Genomic DNA, 13,762 nt, shown 5'->3' with positions numbered 1-13,762 from the left:
ACAGAAAAGAAGAACTTAAGTAAACAAGTCATTTATTACAATGAAATAAATGAATGTCTTAATACAATGCAACATTGTCTCATTTGTCCTCTTGGTGCTGTAGGCAGTCTTTAACGAACTTTATCCCAAATATTTCTTTAGAGCCAACATCACTTCTTTATTCCGAAGCGTGTATATTAGTGGATTCAGCACCGGGGTGACTGCGCTATAGATGATGGCCACCATCCGGTCCTCACTCATGGATGTGGCTGAGGCAGGGCGAATGTATGTAAAACCCACAGGTCCATAGAAAAGACATACCACCGTGAAATGTGAGGCACAAGTGGAGAGAGCTTTCTGAAGAATTCTGCAGGACCGGTTCTTAAAGAGCAGATAGCTAATAATGTAGAAGTAGGAAAGGAGCGTGAGGAAGAAAGCTCCCATGGATATGCTGCCGGTGACAACAGAAAGAAGCCACTGGTTGAGTTCTGTGTTGTTACAGGCCAGTTCCAAGAGGGGCTTGACATCACAGAAGAAGTGATTGAGCTTCCAAGAGTGACAGAAGTTCAGGCGTGCAGTCATGACAGAATGCATCAGAGCATAAAAGAAGCTGATCATCCAGGCTACAGCTGCCAACAGAACACACAGCTGAGGGTTCATAATGACAGTGTAGCGCAGGGGGTTGCAGATGGCCACAAAGCGATCAAAGGCCATGACAGCCAGCAAGATGGCTTCTGTGCTTCCCAGAAAATGGAAGAAATGTAGCTGAGTGATGCAGCCTAGAAAAGATATGGTCTTGTGTGTGGACAGGAGGTTTACAAGCACCTTGGGCAAGGTTACTGAAGAATAACAAATATCCAGGCATGAAAGATTTCCCAGGAAAAAATACATAGGGGAATGGAGCTTGGGCTCCAAAATAACAATTATTAATATAGCTGCATTTCCAATCAAGTTTATCAGGTAAATGATCAAGAATATCACAAAGAAGACAGGTTGTAGCTCCTGAACAGCAGTCAGGCCAAGTAAAAAAAATTCATCCACCATAGTAATATTCTCCATCATCTTGAGGAATAAATGTAAAAATAGCAATGAGGTATATTTTCTGATTTTTTTTCTTTCACCTTGTTATTAAGTGAAAGGAGCTTACTTTTTAGAGGAATCTAGGGGTGAGCTACAGTTTAAAGAATGTTTAGGAACAGTAAAGTTAATTTACTCATGAAAAAATCAAGAAAAACCAATGTACCTGATCAATGCTGACTTGGTAAAATGGTATTAGATTAATTAAAGCAGTGGGAATAGATAAAGAGCACTTTTTATAAGTAGAATAGTAGGAGCATAACTTTCAAAAATAACATTTGCATTCAGGTTTAGACAACTCTAAAACATACAAAGCAAATAGTTGCCCAATTTATGGTTTTAGACTCTGATGTAGTCCTGGTAAATCATTCTTTTTTTTTTTTTTCATTTTACCCGAGATGTTAAAATTCAACAGGAAAGCCACCCATTCCTATTGACAATCTAAAACTTTGGAGAAACAGAGATAAAACCCACAAACCTCAAATATTATGTAAGTAGATGGAAGATATAATAAAATTTGCACTAGTACCACATGGCAGTGAAGCCACAGGTATACTTGAGAGAACTGAATTGGTGATAAATTCTGGCAAGTTTTAAAATTGACAAGAATAAAGAATAGTCAAATTCACAATCATAATGAGAAATTTTAACATACCCCTATATACATAACATCAGCCAGAAAGTCACTACGGGTCTAAAAATCTGAACCTATTTCACAAATTTTTAATACATAAAGAACATCAAACTCAACATGAATTCCTGATATTGCTAATTACCCAAAACACAAAATCAAAAATAAAATGTATCTTTTTAAAATTTTTCAAAAGATTGAATCATTCAGTGTTCTTTGTCACAACAGAATTAGAAAAGAATAAGAAATAGATGTCTTCTTTAAAAACTCACTAAATCCTTCAAGCATTGTATACTTAATAATTCCTAGATAACAGGAGAAATACAAAGAGAAATTAGAAAATATTTTCAATGCTTAAAAAGATAAGATACATTAAAATTTTTGACATATAGCCAAAGAAATAAACAGAAAAATTATTGACCATAATCATTGACCTATGTTAGAAAAGAGGAAATGGAAAACCACAAAGAAATGACAAATATTTAAGTGGCATATGCTAATTACCTTAATTCTATCATCACCTAATATGTTTAACATCATATTATACATAAATATGTACAATTATTACATATTTAGTCAGATGTAAATGATGAAAATAATAATTGGAATCATTAAATGGAACACAAAAATGCAATAAAATTCAAGTTAAAGCCAGTACTGAAAAAGTTTACAAAAGTGGTAAATTCAGTGAGAATATACATTACTAAATTAAAAATAGTATTATCATCCAAGACATGGTCACAAGAGGTTTTTCTTGGTTGTTGTTTTTAATGTACTACATGATTGATTTTTTCTTTTGTGTTTTTCCCCCTATGGTTTATCCCCTGTTGTCACTGTATGTGAGTTTGGTACTCTGGGTATTGTTTATATTTTATCTGAATTAGAGAAGGGAAGGGGAACAACAAAATGGTGAGACAAAGGACAAAGGGAGAACCAATGCAACAGTGATACTCACATGACAATACGTTGGAAATGATCTCGCACAACTTGGGGGGGGGGGTTGGGAAGAGAGAAAGAGAGAGAAAAATAAGGGAGAAATAACAAGTTGGACGAGAAATGTACTCACTACCTTACTTATGTAACTGTAACCCTGCTGTACATCACCTTGACAATAAAATTAAAATTAAAAAATAATATTATCAGATTCTATCAATGTCAAAATTTATAACATCATTACAAACAAATGTTTTGACAATGAACTTGATAATTAAATTTTAAAATTACCTCAATCCCAAACAACTCTTAAAATCTCCGGGTTGAAGAAAGAAAATTTGAATTGTTTGATATTTACATAAGAAACTGAAGCTATTATTTAAAACTTTCCCCAAAAAGGGCTGGATGCTGGTAGCTCATGCCTATAATCCTTGCTACTCAGGAGGCTGAGATCAGAAGGGTCACTGTCAGAAGCCTACTTGGGTAGAAAAGACCATCTCCAGTTAATTAGCAAACACCCAGGCTGAAGGCATGGCTCAAGGGGCAGGGCATTCCAGCAGTGAGCAAGCAAACTGAAGGAAAGCAGGAGGCCCTGAGTTCAAGCCCCATAATCTGAAGAAGAAGAAAAAAGATACACAACAATTACAGGTTTTAATGGTGAAGTCCACCAAATAACAGTAACTTACATAAAACTTCAAAGAAAGAAAAAGTACACACTTTTTAATTTCTTTTATAAGGCAAGGATAGTCTTTACACTTATAAGAAAGAACTTAACAGGAAGAAAAATCACACATAAATATAAATGAGTAAGAACAAGCAATGTCTAAAAGGAAAGTCACAACAAAAGGAAATGTATTTTAAGACAAAAGGTAATTTAATATTTGAATAGTAATTAATAGATACATAATAGATCCAGGCACCCTTGGCTCACAACTGTGATCCTAGCTACTCAGAAGGCTGAGTTCTGAGGATCATGGTTCAAAGTGAGCCCAGGGAAAGTCTGAGACTCTTATTTCCAATTGATCACCAAAAAAGCCAGAGGTGGAGCTGTGGCTCCAGTGGTAGAGCACTAGCCTTGAGTAAAAACATGTCAGGGACAGCACCCAGTCCCTGAGTTCAAACCCTAGGACTCTCTCTCTCTCTCTCTCTCTCTCTCTCTCTCTCTCTCTCTCTCTCTCTCTCTCTCTCTCTCTCTCTCTCTCTCTCTCTCTCTCTCTCTCTCTCTCTCTCTCTCTGTCACACACACACCCACACACAAATCTCCTTGTCCTTTGAGTCAAAGGTTATTTCAAACAGGCCCCATTTTTCCATTTTTCCTTAGCTACTTTCTGCAGTTCTTACCTTTATTAATCATTCTAAGTCTCTGGATGCAAATAGGTCATCTGTAATCCTAGCTACCCAAGAGATTAACATCTGAAGGATTGAGGTTTGAAGCCAACCCCAGGCAGAAAAGTCTGAGAGAGTCTATCTCCAGTAATCATCAAAATGTCAGGCTGGAGGGTTGGCTCAAATGGTAACAAGCCACTTAGGAGCAAGAAAGCCCATCAAGAGTGTAAGGCCCTATATTCACGCCCTTGTACCTACAAAGAAATAATTTTAACACTCTATAACATCAATACCAAGCATCTTAGATTCAAACTACCATCAGGTGACTTTCTCTTTCCAATATTATAGGTCTTACTTCAGCTTCTACAATCAAGTAACCTTTTTATTTAGCCCTCACTATTGTCATGCATTCCTATTTCTCTTTACTCTTCTCAAACCCAATGAAGAATAAGGGTTAAGATTGCTCTCTTGAGAACTAGGAATGTGGCTTAGTTGTAGAGTGCTTGCCTAGCATGCATGAGGCCCTGGGTTCAATTCCTCAGTATCATATAAATAAAATAATTTTTTAAAGATAGCTCTTTGAATGCATCCTTATATCCGCTGGCCAACTTGTGCTTCATGTCCTCACCTGGAAAATCCTTTTAAAAAATAAAGACTATTTACTGTGCATCTATACTTCCCTGATAAGCATGAGTGAAGGAAAATAGACATGCACATTCGTCTCTATTTAAATTCATTAATTCTCATCTGCAGTGAAATCTTGTAGATATTATGGACTCACCTGCTTACTCAGACACCAAACAGGCCTGTCTGAAAATGCTAGCAGCAAGACCACGGCAGGACACACCACATTGCTTGCCAAAAATCTCTGGATGAGCTGACTGAAGATGTTTCCATGTGAGAGCCAATCTTCAAATATTAAAAGCCTATTTCTTCAACTATGTAGATCCCAACAAAGCTAGAAAGATCCCAGATATGAAAGCTTGGAAATTTCAAACAACTGCATATTTCACTTTGTCTTGTTAGCCCATGCCTCTAACTCTTCATTCCTATTCTCTCTTAGGCAGCACATTATGTCTGAAACCTTGAAACAATACAACAGACAAAAGGGAATATCTACAAGTTTCTTGCTGATATAACTACCCATGGCCTTGCAACTGTGCCAGTTATATGAATTACATATAATGATTTAGTTATGTATGAAGATCACTCTTCCACTTGAGTGGAACTTCCTCTGTTCTTGTAAGAACAACTCCCCAATTGTTATCTCCTTCCTGTCCTAAATCATAAAATTTTTCCCTCTGGCCAGGTTCTGGTGGCTCACACCTATAATCTTAACTACTAAGAAGGTTGAAATCTGAGGATCATAGTTCTAAGCTAGCCCTGGCAGGAAACTGTGAGATTCTTATCTCCAATTAACCAGAGAGAGAAAGAGAGAAACAACAACAATAAAAAGAAAAGCCAGAAGTGGAGCTGTGACTCACGTGGTAGAGTACTACCCTTGAGCTAAAACACTCAGGGACAGTGTCTGGGACCTAAATTCAAGCCCAGCACTGGTGTTAAATAAAACTAAATAAATGAAAAAATAAGCGATGACTTACCTGTTTTCTCTCCGCCTTCACTCCCCTCTTTCCTTTATCTTTTCTCTCTTTTTAACACAACTCATCCATCTGACCACTTTATCATTCTCTCTATTGAAGACTCATACACAATCAGACATATAATTACAACATACATGTATACTTAATCACACAGACAGCAAACCCAAAACTCTCAAAAGAGTAACTATATTATCAAACTGAAAGCTTTCTAAACTAATGACTTGTGCCATGAGCCCATATATTATTAGTTCTGTCCTCCTTTTCACAGCTTTGATTTAAATAAGTTCCCAGCAGCTAAGTTTTGTGGCACCTGCCTTTAATCTCAGCATTCTAGAGGTTGAGGACAGGCCAGTCTTGACCTTACCTTATCAAAACCATGTCTTAAAAAAATAGTTCCCCAGGTACACTAACTCACCCAATCCTGTGATCTCAATGCCATTTCATCAGAAATAAAATACTACTATAGATCATTTTTGGCTATTTAAATCAATTTGGCCTTTATTCTTCTCAAAACATACCTTAGAAATGAGTATAACTTTCCACACAATATGGTTATCCAAAAACCTGAGACCCAGATTGTTTTGTCTCAAATAAAATTAACAGAGAGAGTTCTGGATGCTCAAAGTCCCATATGCATCTTTGTTACTAATATCCTGTGTCTATGTGTAATATTGAACCTCAGAAAATCTCATCTTGTATTTTGGACAGAGAAAAAACAGCTGAAAACTTCCCAAGTGGCAGGACGGGCATTATGATCTTGGGATTTCCTTTTCTCTCCATAGAGTTATTCGCTCCATATTTCTCTTCCCCTAAGTATCATTTTATTTATTCCCTTCTTTTGTTCTTGGGAAGCCACTACACTGCTATTAAAAATAATCAATCTTGACAGACTGCTTTGTTGATAATGAGGGGGGAAAAACATCTGAAAGAGAAACCACATCTCGTACCTTTGAGAAATCTAACATTTAGTGAATGCAAAAAGATAATTTAGAGCAACATAATAAAAACTAAAAATAATCAATTATAAGCTGGGTTCTACAGACATTTTGATGGAAAGATTTGGAAAAATTATGGTAAAACAGGGAAGACTGAACAGTAGAAATGAATTTGTTTAATTTATGTGTATAAGATTAGTTTTAGAGACTTTCAGCAGAAGCAACTTCATGTATGTATTAATGCATTGTAATAATGCTATTGTAATAATGCAACACATCTATTGTACTATTGTACTATTATGATTTGTAGTGTTTCCAAATTTAAATAGAGAAAATATTTCCATATATAGGTATTCCAATTCATCAACAACTAACAGTCTTATGACTTGTTAGAATTCCTGCCATACCAGACTTGTTTGCAAGCTTCTAAAGCTGTTTTCCTGTCTTTGGGGTCTTTTTCCTCCACTTCCTCAAATTTCATTGTAATGTGTCTTGGTGTGGGTCTGTTCTATCATTGTAAGAACAGTAAACCCCTGGAGAAGGCCATGAAAAATGTACATTTTTCCAGGTAAACTCACAAATTTTTTTGAGATTTTCCAATCATTCTTAATAGTCTTTATTTTTCGTGGGGAGGGGTACTTGTAAAAAGTTTGGTTTCTTTTTTTTTTTGTCAGTCATGGGGCCTGAACTCTGGGCCTGGGCGTTGTCCCTCAGCTCTTCAGCTCAAGGCTAGCGCTGTACCACTTGAACCACAGCGCCACTTCTGGCTTTTTCTGCTTATGTGGTGCTGAGGAATCGAACCCAGGGCCTCAAGCATGCAAGGCAAGCGCTCTACCACTGAGCCACCTTCCCAGTCCAAAGCTTGGATTTCTTGAGTAATAGCCTGGTGTCCTTACTATTCCAGTATGTCTGCTAATTTTCTCCACTTGTACAACTCCATGAGTCTTCCAACTTATCTATTGAATTGTTGATTTACAAATTTCTTAAGTTTCCAAGATTTATTTTTGTTATTCTAGTATAGAATTTTGTAACATTCTCTGCCTGTTTTTCTCATTTGTTTCTTATCTTTCTCATATGTTTTAGATACTGGGAATAGGTCTGTGGAACTAAGTTCTCCTGGTTCTCTGCTTGCATGATTTCTATAAGCTTGTTCTCACAGCACTTAACTCAGTAGTGACTTTTTATTCATTTTATAACTTCTACTAAATGTGCATCTCCCTCTAGTGCAAGGGTCCCATTTCCCAGGATCTTGCCTTCACTCTTTACTGATTCTTGGCTATCTAGTAGATGGGATGATTATCTGGTCACACTAGATGATGGGCTATAATTTTGGTTGAGACACTGAAATCCCTCAATCCCTTGACATCTTCCTGAGCTCTGATCCTAGAAGCGTCCTCTCATAGAATTCTAGGATATTGGAATAAGTTCCTTTGTATTTAGTGGGATTAAAAGTCAACCATCACAGAGATCAATGGAAGATGAGTCAACATGGCCCAGGGAGAAAAATCCCCTGGTCCCGCCCCATGCTCTCCAAAGCTTTGCTTGATTTCCTTTTCTCTATCTTTACAAAAGAATCCTATACTGAGCTCCTCATGGTTTTGCCTCAGGGGTACATTTTCCTCTCTCCTTACAACACATGGTATTATTACCTGACTCATACTATCTTGTCATCCATAGCTATCATTATTATATTTATTGTAGCATTTAGATTGCTGTCATTCTTTTACTTCTTTAAATCTTTGAAAATATATCTTAGAGAGTATGTGTAGTGCCTACCTAGAATAAATTCCTAGAGAATGAATCTGCATAAAAATGGGAGTATATGTAAATTGTTGATGCTATTTGCAAAAGTTCCTTTCAGAAATATCATTGTTTATACTAGGCACTGGTAGTGCACACCTATAATACCATGATCTAAAGATCATGGTATGAAGCCAGTCCAGGCAGGAAAGTCCATGAGACTATCTCCAATTAACCACCAAAAAAAGCTGGAGTGGAGCCACAAGTGGTGAAGTACTAGCCTTGAGCACAAAAATGCCAGAGCAGCACCCAAGTCCTGAGTTCAAACCCCAGGACAGGTACAAAAAAAATGCATTGTACTCACAAAGTGACGTGTGGAATGGAATTGAAAGCCCTTTGTATAACTACTTAAGGATAATAAGATTTAAAACACAATTACCAATAAATCTATACATATAAAGGGAAACATTTGATAATGAGACTGGAGCATGGTAGACAAGTAAAGACTAGAGTTCAGGGTGTGTAACAATAGCATGGAGCCAATATTTGAAAGATCAGATAGAGGCAAAGAGCTTGGATTTAGAGAACTAAGTACCCTTGACCTAAGAAATAAAAACATACCAGAGCAGTGAACAGAAAGTAGAACAAGAAAAACATCACTTTTGACTAATTCCACCAAAAAAAAATCAACCAGAGCTCTCTCTTATTCTGTTTTATTTATTTATTTAAAATCATTTTTAAGCATGACTTGCTTATCCAAAAGTCATTCTTAGGTCTTAGTTAAGTAGGTAACTTTAGTGTAACGTGAAGATTTTCGTTTGGTAGACTAATAAAAGCACAAACCAAGAGGTAGCTCACCTTAGAAGAAGCAATTTTAACAAGAACAGGTAAATTAACAAATGCCTTCACACATACAGAAACAAGGGTGTCATACAGACGTAAGCTTCTGATTCGCGTTTTAACCTTATATATTAGAAATATTTGATAACATACAAAATCTTAAGAATAAAACAGCAATGATACCAGGCACTCTTCACCCAAATTTACCATCTGCTATTAATATTTTGCCATATTTGTTTTATTATTGAAATTAACGTTTAATTCCTAGGAATTTGTTGCTAGCAACAACTAGATAGTATTACTAAACAAAACATTGTTATTAAATAAGTTATCAGATCATAGACTAACTTTTTTGATAATATACTTCAAGGGAAATTAGATTTGAAAGTAGCTATTTTTTCTGCCACAGTTCTCAAGCCCTTTCTGATGTCCTTATTCCTCAGCGTATAAATTATGGGGTTTAGCATGGGAGTGACAACACTGTATAATACTGAGATCAACCTGTCTTTGGCCAGGGAGTAAGATGAGATGGGTCTTCCATACGTGAAGATGGCACTGCCAAAGTAGAGAAGGACAATGAGCAAGTGGGAGGCACATGTAGAAAAAGCCTTTTTCCTCCCCTTGGAAGAATGGATTTTCAAGATGGTAGAGATGATATAGATGTAGGAAAGGATAATGCCCAGGAAAGGAGTCCATCCAATGAAGACTCCAAGGAAGAGTATTACCAACTCATTAACAGAAGTGTCCCCACAAGACAAGACCAGCAAAGGTGGGATGTCACAGAAGAAATAATTGATTTTGTTATTGCCACAGAAGGGCAGACGGAACGTCATGACTGTGTGCACCACTGAGTTCAGGAAACCACAAACCCAGCAGGAGGCTGCCAGCTGGCTGTACAGGGCCTTGTGCATGATGACTGAATACCTTAAAGGCTTGCAGATTGCAATGTAACGGTCATAGGCCATTGTTGCCAGCAAAAGACACTCTACACCAACCAAGGAAAGGAATGCAAAAAACTGAGTTACACAGCCCCCAAAGGAAATGCTTTTCTTCTCTGAGAGGAGATGCACCATCATCTGGGGCACATTGGTGGTGGTGTAGCAGATGTCTAGAAAAGCCAAGTTCCTCAGGAAAAAATACATGGGGGTATGTAGTCGAGAGTCCATCAGTGTCATCAAAATAATGAAAGTATTTCCTCCAAGGGTACACAGATAGATCATAAGAAAGGTGGTAAATAGTAAAAATTGCAGATGATTTAAGTTGGAGAATCCCATGATGATGAAGACAAAGAAAGAGGTTTGGTTTTCTCCTTCCATGATGTTTAATCTTGAAGACTAAGAAAGAAGCAGCACCAATTGCAATATTCAAGGGCTGGAAGAGTAATAATCTAGAAAACACAAGAAAAATATAGCTGTTATATATGCAAAAATGTTACAGTGAAACTTATTGAGATCCATTAGGGAAGTATGGGACAAGGGAAAAGGAGAAAAAGGATGAGACTTATTGAGGCACATTGCACATTTGGACATGCCAAGATGAAATCTTCTTGTACAGCTAATTGAGGCTAATACAAAAAGGAAATATAGCTGTTGTAAGTAACATGACTATTGTGTATAGCTTTTATACTCCATGACAAATCCTGGTAAGATGTAACATCATTACATTTAAACAGTTTTAATATTTCTGGTGGGATACAACTTTTAAGAAATATGAGAAACTTCATGAGGAAAAATTGACTATTGAGAAGATCACACGCAATGCCAGGGATGTGTGTGTAAATATGCGGTAACAGGCCCTCCCTCCATCCCCACTGCGTCTCAGAGATGATGGATAAAGATCACAATACTCAAAGTCATAGAGTTATTTGAGTCCCTCTTCTTAATGATTATTTTTTTCTATTTTAATATCATCTACTAGGCATTGTGAAGGAGATGGTGGTGGAGAAAGGGAAAAGGTGAAAAGCAATGGAATACCACAATATGGTATCATAGCCTTCAACAGACTTAATAAAACAAATGAAAGTGTGTGTCTTGGGACATATATCTGCCTGCATGAATTTGAGCTCAGCAGTGAGGATGCTATCAATGGGTCTGTTTGCTGGAACCACTTCTATATACTTAAGGAAAGAAAAATCACATTGTTTAACTTCCAAGTTTAGTGACATAACATATTAAAGAGTTTGTCTCATTGTAGTAAGCAGCCTTTCCCAGCCTGTGTTCTTCCTATTATCTAAGATGGAAAGTAAATTTCATCCAAAATTTGAGGTATAATCAAAGGGCAGAACTACCTGGAGCCATGCTAAAAATAAATAAATAATTAATAGTAATAAGGCTAAAGATTCACTCGGGAAGAGAGTGCACAAGCCAATGCAAATTTATGCCACCGATAAGCAAACGATAGAATATATTAGTAACTCATTCAACATTATACAGCAGCATTATGCTATTTTACATCTAGGGATAAATATATCAGAGAAAACCATTTTAAAGTCAAGTTCTCCTCTAACTGGCAAGGTCACCAGTGCCTACTTTGGCCTCTGAACAATTATGATTATGTGGCCAGTAAATTTCTACCTTTTGAATATGCTTCTCTAGTTCTTAACTATATATACTCCAACTCCTTCAGAAACACTTCTTTCTGTCGAGAGCATAGGTGTGACTCAAACCAGGTATTCCAAATCACCATCCCACATTAGTCCCTATAATCAAAAAATATTTACCTGCTTTCTAATGAGTAGCACAACAATAGTGACAAATGAAAACAGTCAAAACAATAATGGGTATGTGCTGACTTAAATTCTTAATTACATAACAATGTCAATAATCTTCATGAAATGGACATTAAGTCATCTATTGTCTGTGGCTTTCCTCCATATTCCAAGTTGCCAGAGTACTTAGTGTTCCTTCAGACTAATTTTCTGTTTGTTGAGTGGAGCAGGATTGTGTTTTTAATTAAATCTATGTTCTAAGTTAGAATACCTGTTGTTTTTTGCTTTACACATACAGAACCTATTATCTACACATGGTCAGATGTAAGAAGAACAATAGAGGAAATATTACAGAAATTGAAATTAAGGCTAAGAATGACAATTTTTTCAGATTGAGGGGTAACTTCACAGAAGTTTGAATCACTTCACAGTAGCCATATATAAACTTTCCATGAAGGAAAACCCTCCAGAGGTCACTTCAGCTTCAGTCCTTGCCTGAATTCATTGTGGTGGAGAATTTATGGAAATTCCAAAGAAATAATATTTACAAAAATTTAGGCCAAATACTAAAGAAAAGCATAAACTGTCCTCCAAAACGTCTACCAACATTGAAAGGAGAAATTTAATTCATGAACACTGAAGTCCCATTTCAAAGAGTGGTTTTACTTTGGTTGTCTGACCCACTGTGATTCACAGAGTATTCAAACTAACAGATAAACAAAAGTCTGTGACAAAGTACTTTCCATTCATCAGTGAATTCTCTAGAATTGACAAAATTACACATACATATTGAAAAAGTCACAAATAAGACAGAAATCCTATAGACCCTGCCTTAAGAGCCTTTATCTGCTTCCCTGATCTCTATCTGCTTTCCAACATCTGAATTCTGATGCACTGCTAACCATGGGTATTTGTGTTCATCACACTGTCTCTCCTGGAACTTAAACTTGAGGAATCTACGATTGCAATTTGGAAGAAACTTGTGGAAAAAATCAAGACCAGCCACTAAAATTCTCCCATACAATTGCTCTGCTAACTGACAATTCAGTCCAACTCTGAACTCTGCATGAACAGATACTATAAACCCTGCAAAAATAGATCATTCTGGGCTGGGAAGGTGGCTCAGTGGTAGAGTGCTTGCCTCATATGCATGAACCCTGGGTTTGATTCCTCAGCATCACATAAACAGAAAAGGCCAGAATTGGTGCTGTGGCTCAAGTGGTAGAGTGCTAGCCTTGAGCTGAGAAACTGAGGGACAGCACCCAGGCCCAGAGTTCACGCCCCATGACCAACAACAACAACAAAAAAATAGATCATTCCATTTATAGATGAGTCCAAGAGTTAGAACTTTCACCCATTATGATTTAATTTTAATCATTGGCAGGATGGCTAAACTCAAAACTCTTCTTCCTACTAGCTTTATCAACACTAAAAATGTCCAAGTTCTCCACCCACTTACCAGCTGTTACTTAGTGGCCACTAACAAGTTGTGAAACTCCTCCTCCCTAAATTAAAATAATGCAAGTACCAGATGTGGTCACTCACTACGTAGCCTTGTGTGTGGTACATAATAATAACAACATGGTTGGTATTGCTATTGCTTCATATTGGTCTCCCTCTGCTGTAAGTAATATTTGTTCCCACTTTGCCATAAAAGATTTGACTTTGTGAAGTTCTGACTCTCCAAACTACACAGATACATTGATTTTATGTTTTTCTCATACGCACAGACTTGATAGCTGTCGTGATACCAAAGCATATCACAGTGGAACTTTTTTAACTTTTTGTTGCCACAAACAGAAAGATTTGTCCCTGCTTTTAAAAGTTCAAATAATTATCAGAGCAGGTTAAGCCAATATGTTGGGAAGACAGACATCTTTCTTATAGCGAAAAGTTAGCACATTGAGGAAAGTGCACAGTTCACACACACATGGCCTGAATCACATACCCAGAGCAAGGACAGACCTTTTGAATACTTCCCTTTCACAGGGCT

The 13,762-nt window shown here is 36.9% G+C and overlaps 2 protein-coding genes across 2 annotated transcripts; both read right to left on the bottom strand.

The window, feature by feature from the left end:
- Positions 1-91: 91 nt before the first annotated feature.
- On the bottom strand, positions 92-1,038 carry Or12d3 (olfactory receptor family 12 subfamily D member 3). The gene has a single exon (XM_070023404.1). It carries the CDS (start codon positions 1,036-1,038, stop codon positions 121-123), a length of 918 nt encoding a protein of 305 aa, XP_069879505.1. The 3' UTR covers positions 92-120.
- Positions 1,039-9,427: 8,389 nt separating this feature from the next.
- Positions 9,428-10,378, bottom strand: LOC138827943 (olfactory receptor 5V1-like). Its single transcript, XM_070023523.1, has one exon. The coding sequence runs from the start codon at positions 10,376-10,378 to the stop codon at positions 9,428-9,430; it is 951 nt and encodes a 316-aa protein (XP_069879624.1).
- Positions 10,379-13,762: the final 3,384 nt, after the last annotated feature.

The sequence above is a fragment of the Dipodomys merriami genome, unplaced genomic scaffold (genome assembly GCF_024711535.1).
Source record: "Dipodomys merriami isolate MVZ:Mamm:240054 unplaced genomic scaffold, mDipMer1.0.p SCAF_16, whole genome shotgun sequence".
Taxonomy (NCBI): Eukaryota; Metazoa; Chordata; class Mammalia; order Rodentia; family Heteromyidae; genus Dipodomys; species Dipodomys merriami.
This window is presented reverse-complemented; position numbering and strand designations above follow the sequence as displayed.

Coding starts and splice junctions, on each gene's coding strand:
- Or12d3 (XM_070023404.1), bottom strand. CDS start 1,038: ATGGAGAATATTACTATGGTGGATGAATTTTTTTTACTTGGCCTGACT.
- LOC138827943 (XM_070023523.1), bottom strand. CDS start 10,378: ATGGAAGGAGAAAACCAAACCTCTTTCTTTGTCTTCATCATCATGGGA.